We start from the raw sequence: 26273 nt of genomic DNA, 5'->3' as shown, positions 1-26273 counted from the left end.
TGGTAACAAAATAAAACAAGCAAGAATATTTAAATTAGTTTATAAAATAGAAGTATCACACCTGGACTAAGAGAATGCATACATCTCTTTCCATCCTCTATGCTTTCCTGCTATGAAAGGGGTGAAAACTGCAGCCACTCCTTCTGGAAGTCGGGTTCATATGAATTTACGTATCCAGAGCAACCTGAATATCATGCAGGCGAGCAACCAGGTTCTGCACGTGCTGTCTCTCTCGTTGTTGTGCTTTGGTGAGAGCAATGATCCTCACCTCCAACTGAAAGTAAAGAAGGTGGCATGAATTGTTTGTACAAGTGTTTAGTCTTTTTGACTGAGGAAGACTGAATGAGCTCGACCAGCTTTTACGTTAACGGTCAGTGGAGCAAAACTGGAAAGTCTACTGGAGCTGCAGCTATGCTTCTGAACAAAGATTCATTGACACAGCAGCCTGCTGAGCTCAGCAGCTCACTTCTGCTTACAAATTTCCCTTTTTTTATTTTAGGAACAGCTTACTAATGATTCCCACAACTACCATTAGCCTTTAGGCTAAGTGCATAGCATAGTGATGACAAGTTAGACTTTGCTTTGTTTGTTTGCTGTTTACTCACCTGGTCCAATTCTTCCTGAACTTTTTGTATGCTATCTTGATCCTGTGGTTGTGCTCTCCTTTCTAGCCACTCATGGAGAATCTCTGCCTGCTGCCGACAAGACCTGATAAAATAGATTAGAAGGATTCTTATCCAAAGTAGGAGCTCAGCAGTCTAATCCAACTCAGATGTGCAACTGATGCCCTTTTGTTTTGTTTTGTTTTTGTTTTTGTCCCAAACCAGTGAGGGATGAAAGTATAAAAAGGGGAATAAGGGGCGCTGGGAAGTAGAAAAGTGTCTGGAAGCTGTCATCTCCACCTTTACTCCTATTCCCAGACTTCTGCATTTCATGACAGACCCCACTCCTCCAACCCCCATTCTTTTTCAAGCACTTCTAATAAATTTTTAACGTTCTATTGGAGAAGCTCTCTCTCAAGTCCACAGTTTTAGTGGAAGTTTTTTTTGGTTTGTTTTTGTGTGTGTGTGACAACCTGAAAATTCACCCCTTGTGATGAAAGAGGTGAAAGATTCATTTTGAGCTACTCTTTGTTTGCATTGCCTTCAGATTATGGCCAGTGACACTTTGGTCAGTGTTTCTCCAGTACTGCCAAAGGTATAAAACTAAACCAGTTGCAGACTGCAAAAGAAATTGTGCTTGTACCCTTTTCTCTCACCTGGAGTGAACTCTTAAAAGGACAGAAACCTTTGTTTAAATCACAGTTCTGTGAAGCAGAATGGTTATTTCCAAAAGTAGACATGCTCATACAAGCCAATATTGAGCTGACAGCACAAAGAAAGGCTGGCTGTAGAGGCTTTGCAACCTACTTGAGTTCTTGCTTCCTGCTGAAGTAGTACTGCATTTGCTGTTGGATGCTTTGGAGCTCTGCTTCTAGCTTTCTCTGTAGCACTATTTCTTCTCTGGAACTGTGCTTTCTTTCTTCCAATTCAGCTGAATGGAAGATAAAGGGCACAAGCAAGGAAAGTACGCTTATTCTGTTTCTTCTTATCAGGGAAAGTCAGGTTAATAGACAGGAAACATGAAACCCTTGAGTCCTTTTCACAATTTGCAACCATGTGGCATCTGTTGACTCAGAAGATCATAGCTAACAAAGCAGGAGTCCTGACAGCTTTACAGGCTCTCACTTTAAACATAGCAAAGATGAGAAATACTGTAGAGAATAGTTCTGTACTACAAATGCTGCTTATAATTTTGTGTTTTATATCCACTGTAGAAGTAAGTCTGGTCCCATCAAGATAAATGCAGTATAATGAGGTGCTCAGGCATCATTTATCCTTTTAAGTCTTCCAGCAGTGCTGGGTGAATTTTACCCTCTCCAGCTCAGCTTCATGTTCATGCTGGGTATACATGCATACCCCACTGCTAGCACACTGCTAAAATCCTGACCCCGATCAGTTCCAATCCTTCCATCTCCAGAAGGGCATTAGTTCTATGCTTCAGCAGAATCCACACAGCTTTATTACCAGTCCAAAATAAATGGCTGAATCTTTACCTCCTGATGTTGGCATACAAGAATGCCTTGTCTCCCATGTTTGAGAGTTGAACTACAATCTTTCATAGACTGAAAGAACGTGTAACCACTAGAGCTTAGAGCTGAGGACCTACCTGCATTTTGGTGACTCTGTTTTCTCAGTAATTCTTCAGGTGACAGCAAATGTGACCTTAAGCTTGGTTGCAATTTCTCCAACTCTTTTCTCTGTTGACAAGCTTTGGAACAGGCTCCTGTCTGACCACGCACAGGCTGACCTCCTTTCTGCAAGGTCAGAAAGACATTATTTTGTTCCTCGGATGACTTTCCTTAGTTTCCTACCAGGAGGAATGCACCTGTCCCAAGCTACTAAGCCCTCCTCATATTAAAACACTGCCTACAATTACTGAGCCTGTCTCACAGGCACCACTTGTTCTGTGCTATTTGAAAAAAATAAGTTCTTTCCTTGACAGCAGGGAAGTACTCCATCAAGATTAATACCTTTTATTCTGAGTGCAACTGAGGAGTTTAAAATGCAAGCACATCCTTGTAGGTGAAATGAATTTCAGATGCAAGTTCTGGGCCATAGCCAATACTCCTAACCTAAGTTTCTTAAATTCCTGTAATCTTGGCAAACTACTCTGAAATGTTGAAGGAGCTGCCCCCCAAGTCAATTGCTAGGAGGAGCATCCTACTGGGAAGGACACAAGACCAGAACAAATTCTTGCATTGTAGTTTAAAATACATGGGCTGGCCAGCAAGCACAATGTTGCTTTAGATTGGTGGTTCTCGAACATCCAGACAGTTCACTTGGTCAGTTTCTAAGATGACAGCTAGGAGAAAATAAAAATAGCTCAACACCTGGATAGGGAATCCTGAGCAGTCCTAAGAAGAAACAGCAATAAGCTGCTCGTGTGCTGACAGCAGCCCAGTGAGCACACTGGTTTTTCCCTTCAGAAATACACTCACCATTTCTGCTCCAGGTTTCACTTGGGGCATGAAAGATGAAGGAAACCATAACTCTGGCTTCTGAACAGCACAGTGCACATCACTTGTCCTCGATGGCACAGATGGGAGAGCATTGTGTGTCAGAGGAGAGTAGCAGTGAGTGGTACTGCCCAGTTGAGAGAGCCTCTTACAGGTGTCTTCTTCCATTTCCACTGTTAACATTAAATTCCCATTCTGAGAAGAACATTTGTTCACATCTGTTGGCTGAAAAGGCATTTCTGATCTATAAAGGAAGAAAGAAAGTACCCGTACATTTCAACCTACTGGCTTTATACTTCACAGTCAGTGGAAAACAAAATAAACAGAATCTTGCTATTACCTCTCATACTGAAATAAGCTCCTGCCATGCAGGGCACTAACTGGCTTCCTAAACCACCAGCAGTACCATAATGGCACAAAACTGCTAGCAGCCTACCTCCATCCAGACCTGCACTGACCTTGCTGTAAAAACTAATTAAAAAATCCTTTCAAATGGGACAAAAAAACAATCATATTTTTAAAACTTTCCAGTTGGCTGTTCTGTTCTGCAGAAGCAACTCTCAATTTAATAAGAAAAATAAAAAAACAAAATAAAAACAAAAAGCAGTTAAGGTTTCTACGATGCCTAGCCACCCTGTCCAGATCCTTCACATGAACTCTGGCTGAAACAACTTCAGAGGTGACAATTCAGCCTGAGTTTTGGAAATTGGTGATCTCTCATCTTTCTATTCAAATGTTGTACTAATGAAACAAAGGTCTTGGTTGCTATTTAATTGACTTGAACATTCCATTATTCTTGTCCACTTTACAAGAAATCTGAAATTTTAAGGCAATTTTGATAGTACAGGACAATGCACAGTCCCACAATTACTGAACTCTTTGTATTACAAAGGCATGGGAATTTGAGGGGGGAAGCACAGCGTAACACCCTTTTCCTTCACTATTAAAAAGAGATTTTCTACCTGGAAAAAGGAGTTCCCAGCAGTTCCTTTCTTTCTAGAGATTCTATGAGGAAGTCAGGTCTTCGTGGTGGTAGCCTTGCTCGTCGGACAACCTCTCTGAAAAGAACAGAAACCATGTAGAACCACATAGAATCGTTATTATTTCAAATTGGCATAAGCTAAAGAAATAGTTTTATTCTGTCACTTATCCCCTGCCTGCAAAATTGCCCTTGCATGCAGTAGTTTTTAAAGATTAGATTTCAACCTGTATCAATGTCACAACCTGGTTCAATGTATGTTTATTGTTTTGTCAGATTTCATTCCATGATTTTGGTGGGGAAAAAAAGAGCTTCAGTAACAGCTCTAAGTCACTTGGGCAAGATAAGCTCTCACAATGGCATAAATCCCTCCACCACACACTAATCAAGTGTTCCATTATGTAACAGATCCTATGACAAACTATCAATACTCCATAAATTCATAGTTGCATGTTGAGAAAGTCCTGCTAGAAAGCGTATGGCTGAGATTATTCCACTTGCCACCAATAGAGAAGTCACAAAATTCTTTCATTACTTAAAGGGCAATATATATGCTATCAGCAGCTCTTGCATAACTCAGCAACACCAGCCATGTGGCAAAGTGTCAGAGAAAGGAAAACTGCATGGAAATGACCATCACCACTGTAAAAACTTGGAAACATACACAGATAGATTTGTTTTTATCTATTTATAGTCAGTATCTATAGCTGAACAAAAGGACAGGGTGCTTTACTTTGAACCACAGGCAAAATTGTATGTGAGATTCAAACAAGGGATGAGATGTAGTGCTCCAAGACACAGATATGCACACATACATACACAGACACACAGACACAGAGTGTAGGTAGAACTACATGTAGGCATCAGAGGAATGCAGGAGAGACTAGAATTTTATGCTCACAGCTCACTGAGAGTTGAGTTATTGCCAGCAAATAGGAATGGAAGATCACTGCATTCTGAAGGCCACAGCTTTTCCTCTGCTGAATGTCCTCTTGTTTCAAGGCTGTCATCAGGTATTTCAAATGTCACTTGCTTCTTCAGAGGTGGCAGAAAAGAACGAGGCTTATTTAATTTCTTGTAGAGAGCCTTCTGTTTCCAGAGCATTGCACAGCGATAGACTGACTGGTGAAGATTGTAGGCTGCCTGCCAACACAAAGAACAGTACAGTATTTGACTGTTGAGAGTAGACAGTAACACCACCCCACCCATGGAGAGCACAGGTGAAATGAACTGCAATTCTGATGACCTGAGAGCCATACTATTTCTCCATGCTAAATCAGCAGGTCCAGCACATTAACATTTTGATAAAGAGAATTAACTGGGTGCTTCTGTAACGAGACAAGCTGCACATGAATGAACAACAACCAATGTCTTGAAAATCTGGAAAAGAGCTAAGGAAGCTGCCCAAGAACAGGAAGAAAATAATCAGTGCAGGCATTCCTACGATCCTCTCCACACATAGGGCTGGGCAGACACTCCAAGGCAGAAGTGACACTGTAGCCCACATTTGCAAGCATAAGCGGTGCTTAATCTAGGGCAGGGTTAGATGCAGCTAAAACCTAGAGTTCAGAGACTTTAACCACAGGCAAAGGTTTTAACCAGCTACATTGCCTATGGTAGGATTTGGCCAGTTTTGAAACAGCTTCATTAAGACTTCCAGATCGCACCACAAGCCTGAACTGCTTTAGACTCAGCAGGGCTGAAGGACAAGGTGTTTTGCTTTGCACCACATACAAAAGCATACGTCTGATCCAAATAAGAGCTGAGATACAGAGTTCCAAGATACATACACACTGCAGGCACACACACAGAGTCAGACTGACCATAGATCAGAGCAGATCAGTGCCCTGGGTGTATCCAAGAGATCACTCTTGTCTCTTACCTTCATCTGCTTCCGGGCTTGGAGTTCTCCCCGCAACTGTTTCATGCCAGCAGTGTACCTCAAAATCCTGGTTACACCTTCTCTCAGGAGGGCAGCATGATAAACTCCTTTGGCTTTTTCAATGCGTTCTTTGTACTGCTGTTGCCCCTGGGCAAATCTCAGCCAAGCACTGAACACCTACAACATAAAGAGCAGACAGTTGAAAGCATTACAAAGACAAGTTCTGGGTGACAGACTCCCCCTGCAGACAAGAACATTCTCTGTTCCACTGGACAGTAACAGGTAGAGCTACAGCAGGACACCACCAAAAAGACAAGGAAATGGGGATTTAAGTCAGCTAAGATAGGATAGGGAAAACACACAGAATTTTTTTTAAACTGGATAAGAGGGTCTGGGGACAGTTTTCCAGCATACTAAATTGATATACAGCACTTCAAAGAGGAAAAGGAAAAAAGAGATGCACAATGTGCACTCTGCAGTCAGACCTATGTATGATGTGCACAGTCTCAAACACACTTGTCTGCCCCTGAGCCTCACACAGCCTTACCTTCCTCTGCAATGAAAGTGACCAGTGCCACAATGCTTGCACTGTCTGCCGCTTTTCCCATTGCTGCTGCAACAGCTATAAGAAAAAAATATATATTGTACAATCAGGTTGGGAGTTTACACATCAGAAATAGTAGCCAAATGCAGCATTAACCAAAGAGGAAATGCTGGTAGAACCATTGCTGAATACCTACTCAGTTCACTCAGTATACGTAAGGAGTCTCCTGAGCTAATGGAACCAAGAATGTTTAAATAATTTTGTTTGGTCTCACGTGAAATAAACATGAAGAAGAAGAAGGAATAAGCATCAGCAAGGAGTTATATACTTAACCAAGGGCCAATTCCATACCCTTGTCTTCCAGCACAAAAAGAAAGTAGAGCGAAGCCTACGAGTCATTAGCTGTCCTCCTTTTCTCTGCAGTAGCTGCAAGGCAAAAAAAGAAATGATTCACTTGCACACAAATCCAATTTATCTGAGCCAAATGCTACTAGAGCAAAACAAGTACCAAGGGGCCTTCATCATTTACCCTTTGTTGAGGCCAGCCACCCTCAAATCCCAAACACTCTACAGTGTAACACCATCTGCAAATTTTCAAGCCCCCAAAAAAGACTTCATCGACAGTAAATTATTTCACATATGGCAGCCCAGCTTGTCGTCCCCTGTTACATCTGTTAGTTCTAATCAACACTTCTTCAAGCAAAGCACATGCATGTTCCTTCCTCAGTGCACAATACACTTAAACTCCTCCTGGGCCAAGACTATCATTTCTTTCTCCTGACACATCACTTGCTCCTCTACACCAGCAACTTCCCACCCTAAGCAACTTGCTAGCGAGGTTGCTGATCCATCTCACCATCTTCTCAATGCACTGCTGATGGTATTTCTTCCATTTTTCCAGGTAATTCTGCAGTAGGTGCTGCTGATGGTGCTGCACTGCTCTGCGCTGCTGAACCTTCATCATCAGAGACTCCTTAGTAAACTCCTTCCAGCAAAGAAACAGGGTCTGTAAACGCACTATCAAGAAAAGACAAATTAACTACCACACTGAAAGAAACTCAATCTCAGCTACTATTGACTGATCAGCTACTCCTCGAGGCTGCTTTGGCCATACTTCTCACTGACAGTACTCAGCACTAGGAAGAAGGATGCTGAAGAATTTCAGATGCCAGTCCTGATGCTTTGCCCTCTTCTGCAAGTCTTTCCTGATGTCACTGACACTCTTTACAATCTTTAGGAAATCATTTGACCCCTTTGTGCTTCAGAGTCATCAGCCACACTGTTTACAAGAAATCACGACATTGCTTGCAGAGTTTGAGGGCCTTTTCATGTTAGCGACTAGAGGCAATAATTGATAAAATGACTTGCACAGCCTTCAGAACAGAGATGTCTGAGCATCTCAGTATCACTAATGGAAAACTCCATTAAGGATGGAAGTGTTATCATCCATTATACAGAGAGGGAACTGAGAAAGAGGCATAAGCAGCTTTCAATAGAATGCTGGAGCCCAGGTCGTTCCCCATTCTATGGAACCAAACAGTTAGGCTTAACATGAAGTCATCCATACTGACAACATAAAAGACAGCCCTACTGAGCTACGCCTTTCTAGGGACCATACATGGATAGCTAAGTTTTTAGGGAGTTTAATATCCCCACCAGCTCACCTGCATCCAAATGTTTCCTGGCCTCCATCACAGCTGCCACCTTCTGCTGACGGTGATACACTCGTAGTGAGGCAGTGCACCTCCAGTGCTGCAACACCTGAAAGATGTGATGCAAACAGGGGACAGGATACAGACTGACACAGTAATATTCTTAGAAGTGGAAGCAGTGTACTCCACACTGCTGGTACCACAACCATTTCTATTTTATTTTTGCACATCAGGCTTAGCAAAATGGTGCAAATTTCCTACAAATGAAATTTCAGAGGGCTCCCCTCACATTTTTTTCAAGGCATTCTTCTGTCTTCCCCACAGGTAATACTGCTATCAGTAGTCGTATCAGACTACTTCCTCCTAAGGAAATGGGGAGGAGGAAAGTAACAAGAGCTCACTCACAGAAAACAGTTTCAGAGATGCCAGTTGAAATAACCTGGAACTGGGAATTTGGTTCTCACAACTTCTTAGGTCTTTTTTGATAGTGGCTCTTAGATCAAGTTTTGATTCCTTTGAATTGCATTACTTGACCCCACTTGACCTAGCATGCACAGAACTTAGTATCTGCTCTACCTTTAACAGGATTGCTCTCTGGTAGTGCTCATCTGCTTGAGTAGTCACTTTTCTTTCATGTATAAGAGCAAGAGCATTTTCCCTCCACAAATACAGAAGCTGCCTGTAAGCAAAATGAAAACAAGGAAAAAGAAAATATTAGGAATGATTCTCACTTCACCTGGTACCTTCAGTGTAACAGCAGTCAGAATCCATGCACTGCAGGGAATGACACAGCTTGCTGTCTGGTGTCTGTTATGGAATTGAGCACAGATAAACTCTTGCAAGTGCAACAGGCACAGTCAGTGAGATGGTAACAATAATTTAAAGAAAAGTTAAAGCAAAATAGATAGTGACCCAGTAAGTGGCTGAATTCTTTTAGTTAGACCAGTACAGACACAGTCAATACTCAGCACCAAATGCTCAAAAATTTACGAGGGTGGCAAGCAAAAGAAACACAGTAACTGATTACAGTGCAGTTACTCCTCTCTCATGCTGCACTGCACAAGTGAACACAAACACAACCTTACCGCAGCAGCAGTCTAGTGCTCTGTTCCTCCTTTTCAGCTACTTGGTACAGAATGCAGTGAATGTTATTTTGATAACTCTGTAAGAAAAGCAGAGAGAGGTGAGCTTTCCTAAGCTGCCAGGGCCTTTGAGAAGAGAGTTTCTCACTGAAACACTTAAGTACACACAGACAAGATTCCACAAAGAAAAAGGCATTCTCTCTTACCTTCCAGGCTGCCAACATCTTGCCCAGCAGCACGTGCTGATAATGCATGTCTGCTTGCACCAGCTTCCTCCATTTCTCACACTGATGCTGCATGTACTACATGGAAGGGAGAAAAAAAATGCCAAAAATAAAATAGATAACTGATGAAGAGAAAACTAGCAATGACAGACAGCAGAAGGAAAAGGACCATTCCTAATCTCTGGGGAAACACTGATCCTTTATCTTGCTGTAAAGGGTCCACAAACTAGTGCTGCAGTCTGCTGTTCCTTTCAAAAGGGCTAAAGGGCTAGATTTCAGAAGGGCATATTTGGTGGAACATACTAGGAACAATTTCATCACACTTACCATGGCAACATTCCTAGATAAATCTCCAAAGCTATAGTCCCATTCTAACCATCCCCAGACAAGTGAACAAGATGAAGACTAATTCCCTTCACTCCTGCATTATCCCTGTTCCACCCACACTGAATTGATTTTATCCACCTGGGAAGAGAGAAGGACTTAGGAATGATTTGTGTTTAAAATAATTTCCTTTAAAGTGTAGCCATGTGGGTACAAGCAATTTGAATAAAATAAAAAGGATTTAAGCTTTTCCCCAGCTGTTAACTGTCTCACCTTTCTCCATTTGTTCCAAGACTGCTGCAGACACTTTGAACAGTGAAACCTTAAGGCTTGCATCTCCTTGAGCTTCCTACAAGGAAGAAAAAAGGAGAAGCAGTGCAATCCTCATTACTGCCCATCTTTAGCCTAAGTCCATATTTGCTACTGTCAGTTTACTCAGTGAAAGATAAACCAGTATAATCTAAAGCACAAATAAGGAGTCAGAGTCACTGAATTAAATGTTGCTTTGTCAAAAGCGGGCCACCACAAGGGCCAGTCCAAACAATTCTCCCCTTTAAAAAATTTCTTACTCCATTTTTCTCTCCTGAGTATTTTTCTTCCACAGATGGAAAGCATTCAGAAGAAGCATGTTCCTGTAGTGATCTCTTGCACGAGCCAAGTCCTCCTGCTCTTCCAGACGTGCAGCTGTTCTTCTACGCCAAAAGCACCAGAAAGAAACCAAAAGTTGCCTTTCAAAATGAAGTACAGCCTATAATAGTGAGAAGATGGTAATGAATACATGACACAGGTCAGCTGCAAGCAATGGAAGAGACATTTATTCAAAGTCAACAGACAGAACTGCCCCATGTTTATTTTCATCTTTTCACACTGAACAGCAATGGACACAAAGCCCAACTGCCGCGAGTTCCTGTCAACTGTTCTACCTGCTCCTGTGTTTGTGGAGGGAGAAACTGTTATCAGAAAACAGCAGACCAAAAAGAAAACATGGAAACTAATAAGTAGCACATGAAAGACTCCCAACTATTGACAAGTTCTGTTGAATTTGCATGAAGAGATAAACTCAGAACAGTAAGAGACAGATGCATCTCCACAAAACCACCAGCACATGCTGACACTGACTACAGCTGCACTATACTGTGTCACTGTGTACACTATGGTGTAACTTACAGAGCACAAAATAAGGCAGTGGCTACTACGTATTTAAGACTGCAAGATCATATATACATCTGGAACTGAAATTTTCCCCAGGAACCTCCTGGACACCTATCTAAAGCTGCTAGAGTGTCAGTAGAACCCCATACCTCTTAAATACACCAGGTTGGCTCTCATTATTATTGTTTCAACCAGGTAACTATAAAACAGAATGCCAACATATATGTGCACACTGTGAGGGAATAAGTGAATGACTCGTGTGAACGGTTCTGATAATCAGTTGCCTGATTCTATTTATAAACAAGCAGCTTAATCTGAAATGATGATTAGTAAATACTGGTTGTTTCTGTAACTTGGTTCCACCATCAGGAAAAAAGGAATTTACAACACCAAAGTCCATTTCATGTTAACTAAGGTTCACTGAGAGTGACTAAGAAAACACCCCTCTATTTCCTGAGCAAGGCCTGCTAAAGAAAAAAGTTACTTTTACCCTGTTCTCTCCCATCCTGTATTCTTGCTGCTTGCACGCCTTCACCAACCATGTGTCAAATACATGTCTCATCAACACCCTCCTGCAAATAAAGAGGAAGACTATCAGCACAGAAGATAAATTCCTTCACACAACGTATTTCATAAACTTCAAAAGAGCAACCTATCTACAGCTCAAACAGCTACTTGATCTTCCACCTCAAGCTGGACCTCTTGGGAAATTTGGTAGCTACACAATTTTCTGGGTTAAAGCAAGAAAACAAACAACAGAAACTACCAGACAATTAGTCTGTCCTCTGAAACCTTAAGGAGAGTACATGAGACAAAACCAATGAATTTAATGAAGTTATTATAATTGCCTGCTTTCGTTCAGATAATTCAAAAGATTATTCCAACTTCTGATTCATTTATTTATTTACAAACACAGAAAATTATATAATAACTTCTTACTTCTCACCCATTACACATACAGTCCAACTTCTCCCTTGGAAATACTTTGAAGATCTTACTCTACTTTTATTTTTATTTAAAAACAAACAAACAAAAAGGAACATTGTAACAGAACTTGAAAAATGTTATGACAACAGAAAGCAGCATGGTCTGATTTCAATACTGATTGAATTCTACCAAAGCCTTCTTTTTTAAACAAGGCAAGGTTAGCTGCTATCATCAAATTTTCTTTCTCACTAGATGAAGATAATCCTTCCTTGCTAGTCTGCCTCCCTTCCAGAGATGGGCAAGAATTAAACAACGTTCCAAAGATGCAATGATACACATTTGTAATTGAGCACTATATACTCTCACACAGAAGAAGCCTGGGGTAGAAGCATCCTAGTCAAAAGTCTGAGCTAATCTAGTGGGAACAGCACACACCCAGCACTACATTTGTTATTTCTAAAACTCAGCCATGTGGGTGCACTAATTGGATTGTTAGCAAGTCTCAGCCCTTCCCTAGTCTGAAGTTCAAAATATATTTTGGACTCTCACCAGGCAATTGATGGTAGGTAGCTATTACAGCTCATTTTAAATTTATAGCTTGGTAAACAATGTGAGTTAATGGGCCTTCCTGGAGGATACTGGAAGCTGCCAATGGTTTTCAGTTTCAGCTCGAGCTCTGGAATCTGTGTGCTGTACAAGCCATGCTGTGCTGAGTAGCACAGAGCCGTCCAGTAGAGCTCTCGTTCTTCCCTGCTAATCCTCACCCAGAAATGAACAAGGTTCTAAGGCAACAGCATTTGGAGTACTTGAACATCCTGCAATTTTTGAACTGACTGATGGCAGCATTAAGAACCAGTAGACAGAAAAAGCATAAGAATCCATCCAAATTCATAACACATACATCCCACCAAGCTCCACAGGTCAAATTTAAAAGCATTCTAGCTGCTTTGTTTATGTTGACTTATTTCTAAGACTAAACAAACTCAGCCTCTACAAAAAGTCTTGTTTTCTCTATTGCTATTCTTCCAACATCAGGGCTAGCATACATGAGTCATCAGCTTCCCACTTCCCACAGAGTAAAGCAGCAGAAAGATGCTGAGCTCTGCCCGTGCCCATGTTCCAGCCTACTGCTCTCATTGGCAGAACTTCCAGTTTTTGTATCCAATGTTGACAGGTCTCCAATTAGGCTTAACCCATCTCCCCATCACATTTTACACAGAAGTAGGAGATACAAATTGTTTTACACAGAAAAGATACCAGCAATTTGCATCAAGAGGGTCATGCTCCAATTAACAGATACTAAATCAGAACCAAGGCTCACCAATCTCAAATTTGTATAAATTCATATGAATATTTCTCTGCATACCTGTAACGGGCATGAGCCACAGATGTTAAGGCCTGCTGTTGTTGTTCCTCCTTCTCTTCCAAACGGGACTTCCAGCAGTTCCAGAACTTCTGCAGCACCTGAAACAAAACAATAAAGATATGAAAAAGCATGGCTTTTAAAGGAAGGAGAAGAACCCAAACAAAGACTAAGTGTCTCACTAAACTTGCATGCAGCAGGCAATCATCGTTGCAGCATGCTGCCCTGCTTCACAAATTTTTTTTATTACCTGCTTTAATTTGTTGTGGCCAAATAAAAAGTCATGATAAACACTAGAAAACACAAAACTAAAACAACATACCTAAGGTGGACAACGGACTTAGGCAAGAGATTTTCTGTCCCTTAGTATTTAGAAACAGTCAGTGATTTAATCAAAAAAGTCACACTCACTGTAACTCGGTGCTGGTGGAATGAGAGATTTCTTCTCACTTGATGAAGATGACTGTTCATGACATTCTGCTGAAGACCCTTAAACCCAAACTTCTGTAGGAGTAAGAAATGCAAATCACTTGCACAAAATCCAAGTCAGCAAGCACTCATCAGTTTAGAACTGGCTGCTCCCATCAGCAGATATTTGATGTTCCTCCTTGCAATGCCTAACATTTATGATCTTGACATCAACAAAGCCATCCAATTTCCTCCCACAGATCATCAGTTTTCCATTTAAACTAAAATTCCCTTCCACTTTCTCAGGGTTTTACATGATACAACTAACTTTTTCAGTGACTACCAACACCATTACTCAAGTCCTTTCCTCGTCTACATCTTCAGTTCAGTATTCATAACTCATCTCTTATTAATAATAGAAAAGATCCACTTCCCTTTTAGGCCTCCTCTGCAGAGTAAAAGCATTAACACACTGAAGTAGCTGCACTTCTTTTTCCCACAATTCCACAATACTTTGGCTCACAAACGAACACAGTAAACAGCACTATGTGAGAATCTTGCCTTAAAGGGCTCTTATGGTCACTAACACTTTCAATCTACGATCCAACCAGATTTTCTGCCATTCTTTTGATGATCCACACTTAAAGAACTCAGTTCTAAAAAATCTGAAGGTTTGTGTCCACCTTTCAAGCAGTCCTCATAGGCTTTTCCTTTTCTTTGGGGGGGGGTGAGGGGTGAATAAAAACACTCCACTTGCTGCATGCGCTATCTCACGTGGAAAGCATGCATGGATTACTACAGAGGGAAGTACAAATAATTCTCCTTGCAGCAAATCAGAGTAAGCAGACAAACATCTAGGGCAGTGATACATACAGAAACAAGGAAAAAGAAATCACAGAAGATTTAGAGGAAAATGCTATTTCATGGTGAAAAGGCCAGGGAACAGGATAGCCAGATATAATCAAGATTAATATGCTACTTCACTAGTTTCCTAATTGGAATAATGACTGTTTCAGAGAGTTGCAGTTTCCCCATCTGGATTCAATGCCATTCTATCTCTGGAATTTGGAAACTCACTGTGGTAGAAAATGGCACAGTCCCCACTTAGTACCCATGTACCACTGTTAGTATTCAAGGCACACTGAAGAAGTGTTTGAATTCTCTCCACAGCCCATGCTGTAACCCAACCATGCTCTTACCAACAGCTGATGTCTGTGGTGCTTTTCAGCCAGCTCACATTGCAGAGTCTCTTCCACACACAGTACAACATCTGTTACTGAGTTAAAGCATCTTTTACACAGAAACACTCACCCTGATAAATACACAACCTTCTCTCACAGACAGGAATGGGATCTCCCATCTAAATTTGCTTCAACATTTGAATTTTCAGTACTGTTATTTATAGGGAGATATCTTGATCACAGTCAAGCTTTTAGATTTGGAAAGTTTACTGCAATACATTTGTAATTTGCCACTGCACAGCAACCAATAGCACAACTCAAGATAAACTCTGACACAAGAACATTACAAAAAAACAAGCTCACTGTATACAGCTTGATGCAGACAGCTTTACAGATTCTTTTCCCATTTGCAGGTATTTTTTTCTCCTGCAGGCTCTTGGCTAACATACTGTGATCACAATAGCTTTACTTAGTATGGCCTTACACACATCCTTCTAATGATACCTTCACCACCCATGCTGCTACATGATACCCCTGCTTACTAACCAGATCCTTCCCCTGCAGTGATCTTTTTAACCTGCCCCTGCTGGTGACCACACAGAAAATGGATACAATGCCTCCAGTGTGCAAAGACTGTCCTTAAGGTAATCCTTGCTGACAGTCTATCAAGGTCCTTTTGGTAAGCATGCACTCTTCTCCTGCACTCCCATGACAGACGCCAATCTGAGAAACACTGCTGGACCACCCTGCCTTGGAGATGCTCTTGAGCCAGCTCTAGAAAATAAATTGTTTGTAAAATATCCCATTCTGGACTCATTTACTTCAGGTCCAGAAGCAAAAGTAGCTCTAACACTGTAAAATATGGTAAAAACACCCAGTTAACACTCAGCTGTGGACTACATTCTCCCTTTCGATCAGAAAGATGGTTTTAAAGCAGTAACTTATGGTACTAATTTAAGAAGGAAAACAAATTGATTTAACAAGTGCCACTGTGTCACTTATTCAATATACACAAGCTCACATTTCAGTATAGTTGTTATCAGCTTCCAGATAGCCAAGCTGGACACCTTTCCACTATCATCCATCAACAGGCATTCACCCAAAGATCTGAATTTGTACTGGTGACTTCAAGGGAGTAACAAAAGAACTACTGTACTTCTCTTTACTGCCCTGTAGGATCTGTGATTTGCTCAATTACCAAGAAAATCCACACACAGCCCGGTTCATAAGAGCCCTGAATCGATCCTTCTCACATTTCTCTATCTCTGATAGAGATACAAACTGAAACACGCAAAGTTTCCTCAAGGTACCAGTAAAGCATTTTCTTTTAAATGATGTGCAGAGCAGCTGATCATCCTGACAGTTCAGTACAGAATTTGAGGCAGCCAGGCCTGCAACAGTGCTCTGTCCAGGTAGCACCTCACCATCTGTTGAGGCTGCAGCTGCAGGAAGCACTGCAGTGCCTGCTATAATAAAAGTAATGGTGCCCTAAGCAAAGGGGCTGAGCCCCATCCTGCCCTTACTCACCATTTTCACTCACCATTCTGATGTTTCTTTTCCCTGCGGATGTTCACATATTCCAGCCATGCTTCCATGCACCTCCTCAATTCCCTGTGCACATGATGAGTAACTGCCTGAGTCTCCTTCTGCTTGGCACTCTGGCTGTTTAAATACAGGTGCCGCCACTGCAGCCAAGCCTGACAGGACAATTGAGAGAGGACAGAAATGAGAAAAAGACAAAATTAGGGAAGCAGAACAAAGAAGGGTGGGCAGAACACACAGTTAATAGAAAATTCCCCATAGAAGTGGAAGCCACAAGCAATGAACTTTTCTCCAAGTAAACAAAACCAACAAAAATCTACAATTATTTCAATCACTGTAGCTGTGGGTGGATAATAAAGTGCAAACCATGGTAACCAACCTTGCCCCAGCCAATTTAACAACCTGTCATTCCTCCTGTATTTACAGCCTTCTCTCTTACTCTAGTTCATTCAAATGCCCAAAGCAAAAGCAGCATAGAAAAGGTAGAAACACAGAGAAAGTTCACTTTGTACTATATATGGGATTCTTGTTGTTGTTTTTCATATTCCCACATTTTTTTCCCCTTAGAAGCCCAAAATAATATTAGAAGAATAATACTAGAATATTAGAAGCCCAAAATAAGAAAGCATAACAGACTTTCAAAGATGAGTTCCCAAACCATAAGCTTATCTCTTCAGCATGACGTTGTCCTAAAACAGGTAGTGCTGCTACCTTAGAGTGAAGGCAGAATTAAATACCATCATCTGACCTTTTTTTTCTTTTTTTTTTTATTTTAATGAAACAGACAAAAAGCAACAGCTCCATGGAATAAAAGAAAACCACTTTAGCTGAAATGAAGGAACTGGCAACCTCTCAAGAATATAAAATGCTAGATGGAACTTCTTTACTCAAAATAGAGTTAAACACACTGACAGAAATGCACTAGGAGTGAAGGAATGTTGTCTTACAAAGAGGCAAGTTGCTGCCAAACAGGTGACTGGTGCTTGTCTCCTAACAGAATGGTCAATTGGACCTCACAGGAGTTCAGCACTCACAAGAGCTGGATGCAGGAGCCTGCTCAGAACAACACAGCTGCATGCTCACATGCTGGTTATTTTCTTTTACCTCATGGCTAGTTATCAGGTGGAGAGAATTCTGACACCTTCACTACTATCACAGTAAGAATTCTTCTGGCTGCTTCCCAACAAATATAAGACATGGTTCCAGTTTGCCTTGCCTACATTTCTTGTAAATACTTTTTCTTGTAAAATAATCAAACAAAAATTACCATAATTTGCAAAGAAAATAACAGAAACTTTTTAATTATTCTTATTAATCAGCAACATATTAGCTACACCCATCTGCAATTTAAACATTGAAATGGTAGAGGCTGGACTTGCTAAAACTTACTCGAAATTGCAGGCTCTGAGCCCAGTGCTGCAGAGCCAAAATGTTCATTTTACGTCCAGCACAGACCTGACAGCATCGTCTCCTCCATGCTGCCCAGGATATCCTGCAAGGCAATATTACAGACATTCAAACACAGTTCTGCAGTTTTGTGCAAGAAATCATTTTCCTCTCACTGGAAAAGGTACAAATGGAGATCTTTTAAGGCCACAGTCTATGGGCATACTAGAGGAATTCAAGTGAAATCAAACTTGGAACAAAGTCACTGCAGGAAAGAGGACGGAATACAAGGAAAAATGGTGGCCTTATCATCATTCTCTCTCTGCCTATTTCCACTGCATTCTTACCGCAAACGGGTTCTTTCCCTGAATGCCAGTGCCACAGCCTGCATCCTTTGTTTTGTCCTTTGGACATCAACATAAACCAGCCAGTGCTGCCACGTCCTGAGCAGTTTTTGCTTCTTTGCTGTGCAAAACAAAAAATTACAGCACTTGAAGTTCATGCAAGAATCTGGCATTTTTAACTACTCTGCACCACTGCGGGTCAATAACCTCCAGCCTCCCCCACAGTGACACCTCGTGGGAAACCCTACAATGACACCAGAGTCACAGCCACAACCACCCACCGTGCCTGTGTCACGTGGAAAGGGCCTCTGACGTGCTGACAGTGCTGTGCCACTGCTTCAGAACTCTGAATTATCAGCCACTGGCACTGCTTTGTCTCACAGGATGTAAAATTGTATACAAATGCTCAACACAGCCTCATGGAATAAGAATTGCAGAATTTTCTTTGGTTACTTAAAAAAAAAAAAAAAAAAAGCCACCATCAGTAGCTTTTCAAGTAACACAAACAGAGAACTCAACCAGAAATGAGCCCAGTTTGTTCAGCAGCCTGTAGAGCAGCTCAGTCAGAAGTGTCATAAATTCCAGCTTACCACTATCAGTGCACTGCTCTGCCTCCTTACAAAAATCTGGCTTGTCAGAGCTGATGCCACTGAAGCAAATTCATTAGAAAAAAATCATGCAAAAAATATAACTGATTTTATGCTACTTCACATCTACACCTCAAAAAAAATACTCTTTTTTATTTATTTATTTTAAGATTTCTCTGTCATCTTATGAATCAAACATTCACATATCTTAAACAGGTCACTTCTCCACTGTTTTGACTAAGTAACAAACAGCTACTTCTGTAATTACTCTGATCTCAGGAAAAAGAAAAAAAAAAGGAACTTCAGACAGTGTATTGTTTGTTTCTCAAGATGACAGCCTATCTTGTATCCTGGGACAACATTCGTATTCAAACAGACACAATAACATCTTGCAAGTTGGCCCAGAATAAAAATCATCACAAATCTTTAAAGGAAGTCATCTTCCCTTCTATAGGAAGCACATTCCCTGACACTGAAGGAAGTTGCAACCAATACAGGCAACTTCACCAGTAGGACATCCAGTGCAGAGCAAAGAAGCTTCACAAGACAAAAGGAACTTCAGAAGTTTGGGCTTCTTTTCTGCTGCACAGCAGAAGCTGAAAGGAATCATGAATTCAGGAGAAAAAAAACACAGGGAATCAATGCCTTATTTCTACTGCCATAGTTGGTAGAGAATTCCAATAGCATTCTAGTCAAAAATATCTGTCTGAATAGGTGATGTGATAAAGTGATAAAGTTAAACACAAGCAAACGTAAAAATGCATTTCAGACCAGATGGAGAGACCCTTAATTCACCAACAGCCTTACACAGTGCACCAAAAGAAACCCCTCTGGCAGTTTTAGCCAGACAACCATCTGCACCTGAAAGCATTACACCCTCATAGGGTGGAGAAGGTAAATGCAAACATTCAAGGGACAGATTCTGTGCAAATATTTCCCCTTTGGTAGCTCCCATCTCAGTGTGCCCCCAAACAAAAGTAGTTACTGCCCCTTTTGCACTTACCATGAGACTCTGCAACATAATACTTGTTCCTCTTTCCCCGTTGCTGGAATACATAGGCTTTCCAAGCCCTGAATATCAAACTGTGGAGTAAGTGCCTGAAAAATGAAAGAAGTTATTTGGTAAAATAGCTACCGGTGCCTAGAAGTGGGATTCTTTCAAGGTCAGCTGCATTCTAAAGATATGCTGGATATGAGATTCTGGGTTCACCCTAAGAAAATAAATTTAAAGAGATAGGAAGAAAGATAAATTAAAAACAAGCAACGAAGACACTGCACTTGACCTACAAGCACTAGTGGTATTACTTAGCTACTAGTAATAGTAACTTCTTCAGCACCTAATGCCAGTTTCTCATATTACCATGTATGTACAGTGATAGAAAGTAACTTGACAAACCTGTAATGGCTGTCTGCTCTGAGGCTGAGCTGCCTTTCTCTGCAGACAACCCACCATTGCCTCCACACTCTGAAAGTTTTTTGAAGGATCTGCTGCTCATACAGGCATCTGCACAGATTAAAGATTTACAAGACAAACTTCAGGTTTGTTTTCAAGGTTAAATATGAATAATATTAATACAGATTTTCTAATCTTATCTGAGTAACCTAACAGCATCTATTGCATTTTAGAAGTGCTACACTACTGTGATACTTAAATGACAAGAAGCAATCAGTTCGTTGATTCTTATAGTCAAGAAAGGAAAGGCAGACACTGACTGATTTGCCAAATATCTGAGTGCCAGCTGACTTGACACATATGAACAACTGACATCCTTTTTGCTCAGTTCTGTTTTAAAGATCACACCACTGGCCCCAGTGATAAATAATGATGCACACATGGTCCCTGCCCAATTCTGTTCTTAGTTTAAGATATTGAAATAAATACAAACGCTACTTGATTTTATAATGCATTGATATTTCCACTGTATTCTTAGAAGCAGCATGCTGATCTTAAGTCATCCTAAATTTAAAATCTTCCCAGGGACCATTTAAACAGGCTCAAAAACTAACAACCTCGGTTTTGACACAGGTAATGTACATCACTTCTCCTTCCACATGGGTGCTAAAGCACAGAACACATTCACAAGTTCCATTTGACCTTCAAATCGTTTAATTCCAGTAGAGCAGCCTCTATTTTTATACCCTACTTTAATCATCACACCTGACCAGGTGAGCAGTGATGCTACATTTCTAGTGAATTGTGAACAACTGAAAATTCAGATAGAGGAGTGGAGCTGAAACATTCTTCCATGTGGTCAAGATCATCTGATCTTGGTTTATGAAGCTGAAAGCCTCAGCAACTCAAATATGAATACTTCCCAAAATTTTCTTGACTATTTTTATTTTGGATGAAGAGAAGGAAAATGGAAGGACCCATGCAAACACAGGGGAGCAAATACAAAGCACACAACAAGCCCAGATGACCTTTAAGAAATGGGCCACATCAACAGGTTCAGAAGCCACCTATGCTCCTCACTGAAACACGCACGGATCCTCCTACAATTCACAGCTACCTACCCTGTGCCAAGCTGCTAAGTCATTCCAAGCACTCAAGCAGGGAAAAAAGAAAAAAAGAAATGAGCTATACATTATCTGTTTGATTAGGTGCACTAACAGAACATTGCAAATAAAAGCCATGAGAACCAGGAAGTCCTAAATCTAAGGAGGCAGTTAATCACTGTTCACATCCCTTGTTGAACATCAGAAAATGTATTTCCACTTATCTTCCTTGAAAGAAAGAAAGGAAAAGGAAGCAAAAGGAAGGAAAAGGAAGGAAGGAAGGGAGGAAGGGAGGAAGGGAAGAAGGGAGGAAGGGAGGAATCACTGTCCCGAGTTTACACGCAGCTGAAGCAAGCAATGCAAATTCAGCGTATGGGATGGAAGGGCAGAAAGGTTCACAGAACAGCTTCTGTTCAGCAACTGAGGCAGGGCAGAAGGCATTCAGTGCTGCACAATGGAAGTGGACAAGGAGCCGCTGCGCCTCGCTCCGACCGTAACAAAGGCAGCTCTTCCCACTGGGAGCTGCACCGGTTCCCAAGGGTGTGGTGAAGCAAGAATGAACACGGCAATGAAAATTAAACAAGAAAAGAGTATCAAAGTGTTGGTTTTTAGTAGCTGGTAGAACACCTACAACAGAAGCGAATCATTTGCCAAACGATTTCAAAGTCAGATGCACGTATGTAGACATGCTAAAAACAATACTTCAAGCACTAAAATGAACTGAAGATCTGTTTGTGTTCGAGATTAGGTATAAATTTGAAACATCATTAAATTTAAAGCAGGTATTATAATCATACCCCATCATTTGCATGCACAGTTGAATTTCATCAAGACAACACAGTTCCTCTGAATTTAATAAGTAAGCTTTAACCACAACTATTAAAAAAAAAAAAAAAAGCTATTAAAAAAAGCAGAAGCAAGAAGAACATCCAAAGAAAATCTTCAAATTACCTCAATAGACATCCAAGTATTTTCTTGTCAGCCAGTAGACTCTTAGCCCTAAGTTACAGTACTAAGCTATATTTAAAAAACAACAACAAACACCCCCCAAACAAACAAGCACCACCAAAAACACAAAAATCCATAGCACTTCATCCATTGAACTTCACTTACCTGGCTTTGGAAGGGAGAACTTGTCCAAATGTCCTGTTTGCCCAGAGATAGAAGAACTTCCTTTCTAGGTAACTGAAACAGAAGGAAAGTTTAGAACCTTTGTACTCGTCCTCTATTAACACCCAGGCAGCAGTAAGAACAGGAACTAAGGCTAGCTGTAATTTCAACAATAACACTAAGGGTCTGATTTTACAGAGATCAGGGGCACATACAAAATATTTACAGCCTGACATTAGTACCTTTAAACAGAACTACTCATCCAGCATAAAGAGAGGTCAGTGCACCACTGCAAAGCCGAGGTGTTTTCAAGCAGCCCACTTGCCTGCAGGGATACGAAATATCAGGCTGCCGATTAACTGGGGTGTGTTCTGTGATTTAAGGAGGTAACATTACTGTTTCTCTGCAGTGAATCAGCTGTATCAGACTTTCCAGAACAGTTAGGCCTCTCCAACATCTACCCCTCATCCCACCTCCCCCACAGTTCTGCCTCTACAGGCACCAGCTCAACATGGCAATCTGTGACTGCGATACCATCGGCCTTGTTTTCAAATGGTGTTAAGAAATAACTGGTTCAGAGATGGCCCAATAAGCAACAGAGCTGACACACAGCAATTACAGCACACTGCCATGCAGAGGGCCTCCCTCCTTCAGCAAGCCTGAGCAGCTGCTCCACTACTTGAACAAAATACCACGCTTTTGATCTATAAATAATTACCACCCCATTTTAGTCAAAATTACTTCAACAAACAAAAGAAGAGAAAGAAGAGCAAGATTAAATTATTACACCTCGACAGGCTTCTAGCAACACACGCTGTTCAACAGCCATTGTTAAACTTGACATTAGAAAATCAGAAATGTAGGAAATCTGAGCAAATACACATCCTCAGGTTACCACAAGAAATACCAAAGAGTAAGACCTCTGCTCTAGCTCCATTTATACTATTAAAACCACACTTCTCTATGTGTGAGCCCCCTGCTGTGCTCAGTAAAAGATATATAATGTCTTTATCACCTGATTTGGAATTCTTTTAACCTTCTTCCCTGACTCTGGGCATACCCAACTTGATCCAGACTGTCATCACATCTGTCCTGAAACTGCCTGACAGCTGGGTGAGCAATGGATTGCCCAGCTGCACGCACCTCCGGCCGAGGCAGCAGTTGAATAACATGGACCTTGCCAGGCTTTAATCTTTAGAAAAAAAAGAGAAAAAAAAAGAAAAAGAGAAATATTTTGCACAAAGCCACACTAATGGAATTATTTCAGTAAATTTAATATATTACAAAAGTATGCAATTGCATGTAGAAGCTGACAGCTACACGATACTACAATGTTTCCCTATCACCCTGCCTGTTTTCACAAATTCAACCTCTAAAAAAGCAGAATTAAGCATAACTGTCCATCTAGTTTACTTTCACATGGTTTGGAAAACAAGAATAATAAAAAAAATCCAACCAGATGAAACTTGCTGGACCAGTTGTGTTGAAGCCTCTTTCCCCAAACAAATACTGCTGCCACCACAAAAATTTGCACATTAGGACAACAAACATTCCTGAACTCCATAACAGGCAACAGAATCGAATGGGCTCAAGTCTCACCCTAGCAATCAGCTGAACTGAGCTAGGAAAAACACGGCTGCAGCCTGAAAAAGTCTTGCTCCCACAAAGTTATTGGAACAATCCACACCAATAAGTTGCAGGAGATCAGCTGAGAAAGTATGCACAGCACGAACAATACACCACTGAAAATGGACAAACAACCAACATCCAGTAGTTTAATAGTAAAAACCTCATAGGAGGAAACAGGGGATTTTTGGACTGTTCCTGTGTGCTGCAAGGAGCTAAAAGAAAGCCAATGAAACAATAACAAAATGTACTTTTTGCAAAAGAAATAAATTCCTCTTCTATAAAATATTATTTGAATGTCTTCAATAGGAGGTGGGGCCCATCCAGCTGACAAAAGAATTCTGTGCATCTGAAGATGTGCAGTTAGGGCAGCTGTATCCACTTTGAAGAGTTTCAGTTCAAGCGCTTGTAAAATTACCTGCAAGAGCTTTCAGCACAAGTTTTTGTACACATCTACAAGGCCCAACTTCCTCTAAAACCTTCTGAACTGTTCTAAGGCAAACTTAGTTGAACTTTCAGCAACGCAACATTACAAATAGTTTAAAAAAAAAATCAAGCTTGGGTAAAACATACAGAAATTTTGTGTTCAAGCGTAAGGCATGTCATACAAAATTTCTGTATGTTTACCCAAGCAGCAGACACACTGCTTAAGGAACACTGCTTTTACTGATAGTGTTACGATAACACAAACCCATGAAGTCATCTGGTTACTCGTGAGCTTTTTATTTATTTACATTTGAAGAGGAACACTTTCTGATTAATAACATTCCATAGAGACCAATAAACATCCACATGAAAATAGACGTCTGTTGTCTTGCTGAATTTATAAGATGTCATCATAAAATTAATAGCCAAGGTCTTTAACAAAAAAAGCATGCTATTATTGCTTACCTCCTTTTGGATTTCTCCATTTTGCTACAGTCCCAAGACTGCAGGAAATAAATGCACTCGCTGCACCGAGCTGTTGTGTAGCTTTGGATAAAGAAATTCGTTCTGATTACTCATGAAGTGAAACCAATTCCCCCTGTCCCATCACAACACATCCTGCTGAAGAGTCTGCCCCCTTGTTTCTTACAGCCCCTTTAGATACCGAAGTGCTGCTCTCAGCTCTCCCCACAGCCTTCTCCTCCCCATGCTGCAGCCTCAGCTCAGCCTGTCCTCACAGGGAGCTGCTCCATCCCATGCACTCTGTATCTGCAGAATGACAGGAACTCCACTCACCCCACCTAAATATACAAAGAACATTGTGTATTTCTAGACGTTGAACATGGAAAGCATCCACCTGCACACTCGCAGCCTCGCTGATGGATCCGTAGGCAATAAACAGCCATAACCGCGTGAACCCTATGACAGAAACTGTGCCTGGGTAAAGCTGTGCTAGAAAGATGGTGCAAAGTGGAACAGATGACCACAGGGCCAATCGAGGGATAGAAAATCAGTACCTAACCAATCTGACTCCATTTTTTAAAAACCTCTACCATCTACAAACACAAGAAAACGAATCAAACAGTGAACTTCTGGGCATCACAGAAAGCAAGGCTCTGTACAAAGCCCAGCACCCACAGATTTCAACGTGTAAGATTGAAGTTGTGCCAGAACACCTTGCTACAGCCAGGCTGAATTTCCAGAACGAGTCAGAAGGGCCCCTCAGCCCCCAGCCCACGCCGCGCATTGGCCGGGCTGCGCCACACAGCGACCTCTCAGAGCCGCGAGCCGTTCAGAGGCGGGGCCGCTCCTCCCGCACGAAATTCCCCACAGCAGAGAGGATGCAGAACCCGAGCGCTTTTTGCGCTTCCGGACAAACGGCCGAGAACCGCAGAAAGCCGACGCGCAGCTCCGGAGCTACCAGCCCTCACCCGGGGCCGAGGTCGCCACACCGCCTCCAGCCCGTTCCCTCGCCCTCTACCCTCACCGGAGCGCCGCAGCCCGGCGCGTCCCCTCACAGCGCGGGACGGAGCCCCGACACAGCCCAGCCTCGCACAGCGGCGCCTCACCGCCGCGCCCCGCCCACCACTACTGAGAGAGGCCGGAGTGCCGCCCGCGCAGCGCGGCGCCCCCTGGCGGCACGGAGGAGCGGCGGCCGATCGCGGGCCACGGGCCGCTACGAGGGGAGTGCCGCTACGAGGGGAGCGCCGGAGCGCTGCGGCAGGGGCAGAGCGGAGCGACGCCGTCTTTTATTGTAGGGAATTTCTGCCTCGGGTATCCGTTAATTCGCATTACACCGTTAGGCGCTGACAGGACGGCGTCTCCGCCGCCGACTGCGGTGACACGTGCCGGGCCGTCCCCCCGACCGCGATCGGCCCCGCATCACCGCCGGAGCCGCGTTCCCATCCGCGGCGCCGCTCCCGCCCCGCTCCGCTCCGCCGCCCCGCCCGCACGTGGCGGCGCCGCGTCCCTCGGGGCTGC

General features: G+C 42.0%; 1 protein-coding gene across 7 annotated transcripts; it reads right to left on the bottom strand.

Moving 5' to 3' along the window:
- Positions 1-24: 24 nt before the first annotated feature.
- SFI1 (SFI1 centrin binding protein) lies at positions 25-26105 on the bottom strand. Of its 7 annotated transcripts, none has more exons than XM_042828522.1 (31): positions 26088-26105; positions 24759-24839; positions 23257-23433; positions 22245-22316; positions 20032-20139; positions 19639-19733; positions 18052-18169; positions 17708-17810; positions 16317-16473; positions 15389-15550; positions 14795-14865; positions 13599-13691; positions 13191-13288; positions 11388-11469; positions 10315-10493; positions 10019-10094; positions 9404-9499; positions 9201-9277; positions 8692-8794; positions 8128-8224; positions 7320-7480; positions 6815-6889; positions 6467-6541; positions 5920-6096; positions 4939-5180; positions 4021-4116; positions 3041-3302; positions 2209-2356; positions 1410-1533; positions 606-708; positions 25-274 (listed from the first exon to the last, which is right to left on the bottom strand). In XM_042828522.1, the coding sequence occupies exons 2-31, from the start codon at positions 24776-24778 to the stop codon at positions 167-169; spliced, it is 3555 nt and encodes a 1184-aa protein (XP_042684456.1). In that variant the 5' UTR covers positions 24779-24839; positions 26088-26105; the 3' UTR covers positions 25-166. The 7 variants fall into 7 exon arrangements, with proteins under 7 accessions (XP_042684456.1, XP_042684455.1, XP_042684451.1 ...); XM_042828521.1 differs by lacking the exon at positions 26088-26105 and adding an exon at positions 25780-25841; XM_042828517.1 differs by lacking the exon at positions 26088-26105 and adding an exon at positions 24958-25741.
- Between the last annotated feature and the right edge of the window lie 168 nt (positions 26106-26273).

The sequence above is a fragment of the Centrocercus urophasianus genome, unplaced genomic scaffold (assembly GCF_019232065.1).
Source record: "Centrocercus urophasianus isolate 14NV4802_14NV808 unplaced genomic scaffold, USGS_Curo_1.0 seq_30, whole genome shotgun sequence".
Taxonomy (NCBI): domain Eukaryota; kingdom Metazoa; phylum Chordata; class Aves; order Galliformes; family Phasianidae; genus Centrocercus; species Centrocercus urophasianus.
This window is presented reverse-complemented; position numbering and strand designations above follow the sequence as displayed.

Coding starts and splice junctions, on each gene's coding strand:
- SFI1 (XM_042828517.1), bottom strand. CDS start 25,001: ATGGGGAGGAGAAGGCTGTGGGGAGAGCTGAGAGCAGCACTTCG. Junction 19,734..20,031: donor AGAGCAGACAGCCATTACAG/GTTTGTCAAGTT, acceptor TTCATTTTTCAG/GCACTTACTCCACAGTTTGA. Junction 9,500..10,018: donor CTTGGAACAAATGGAGAAAG/GTGAGACAGTTA, acceptor CCTTCCATGTAG/TACATGCAGCATCAGTGTGA.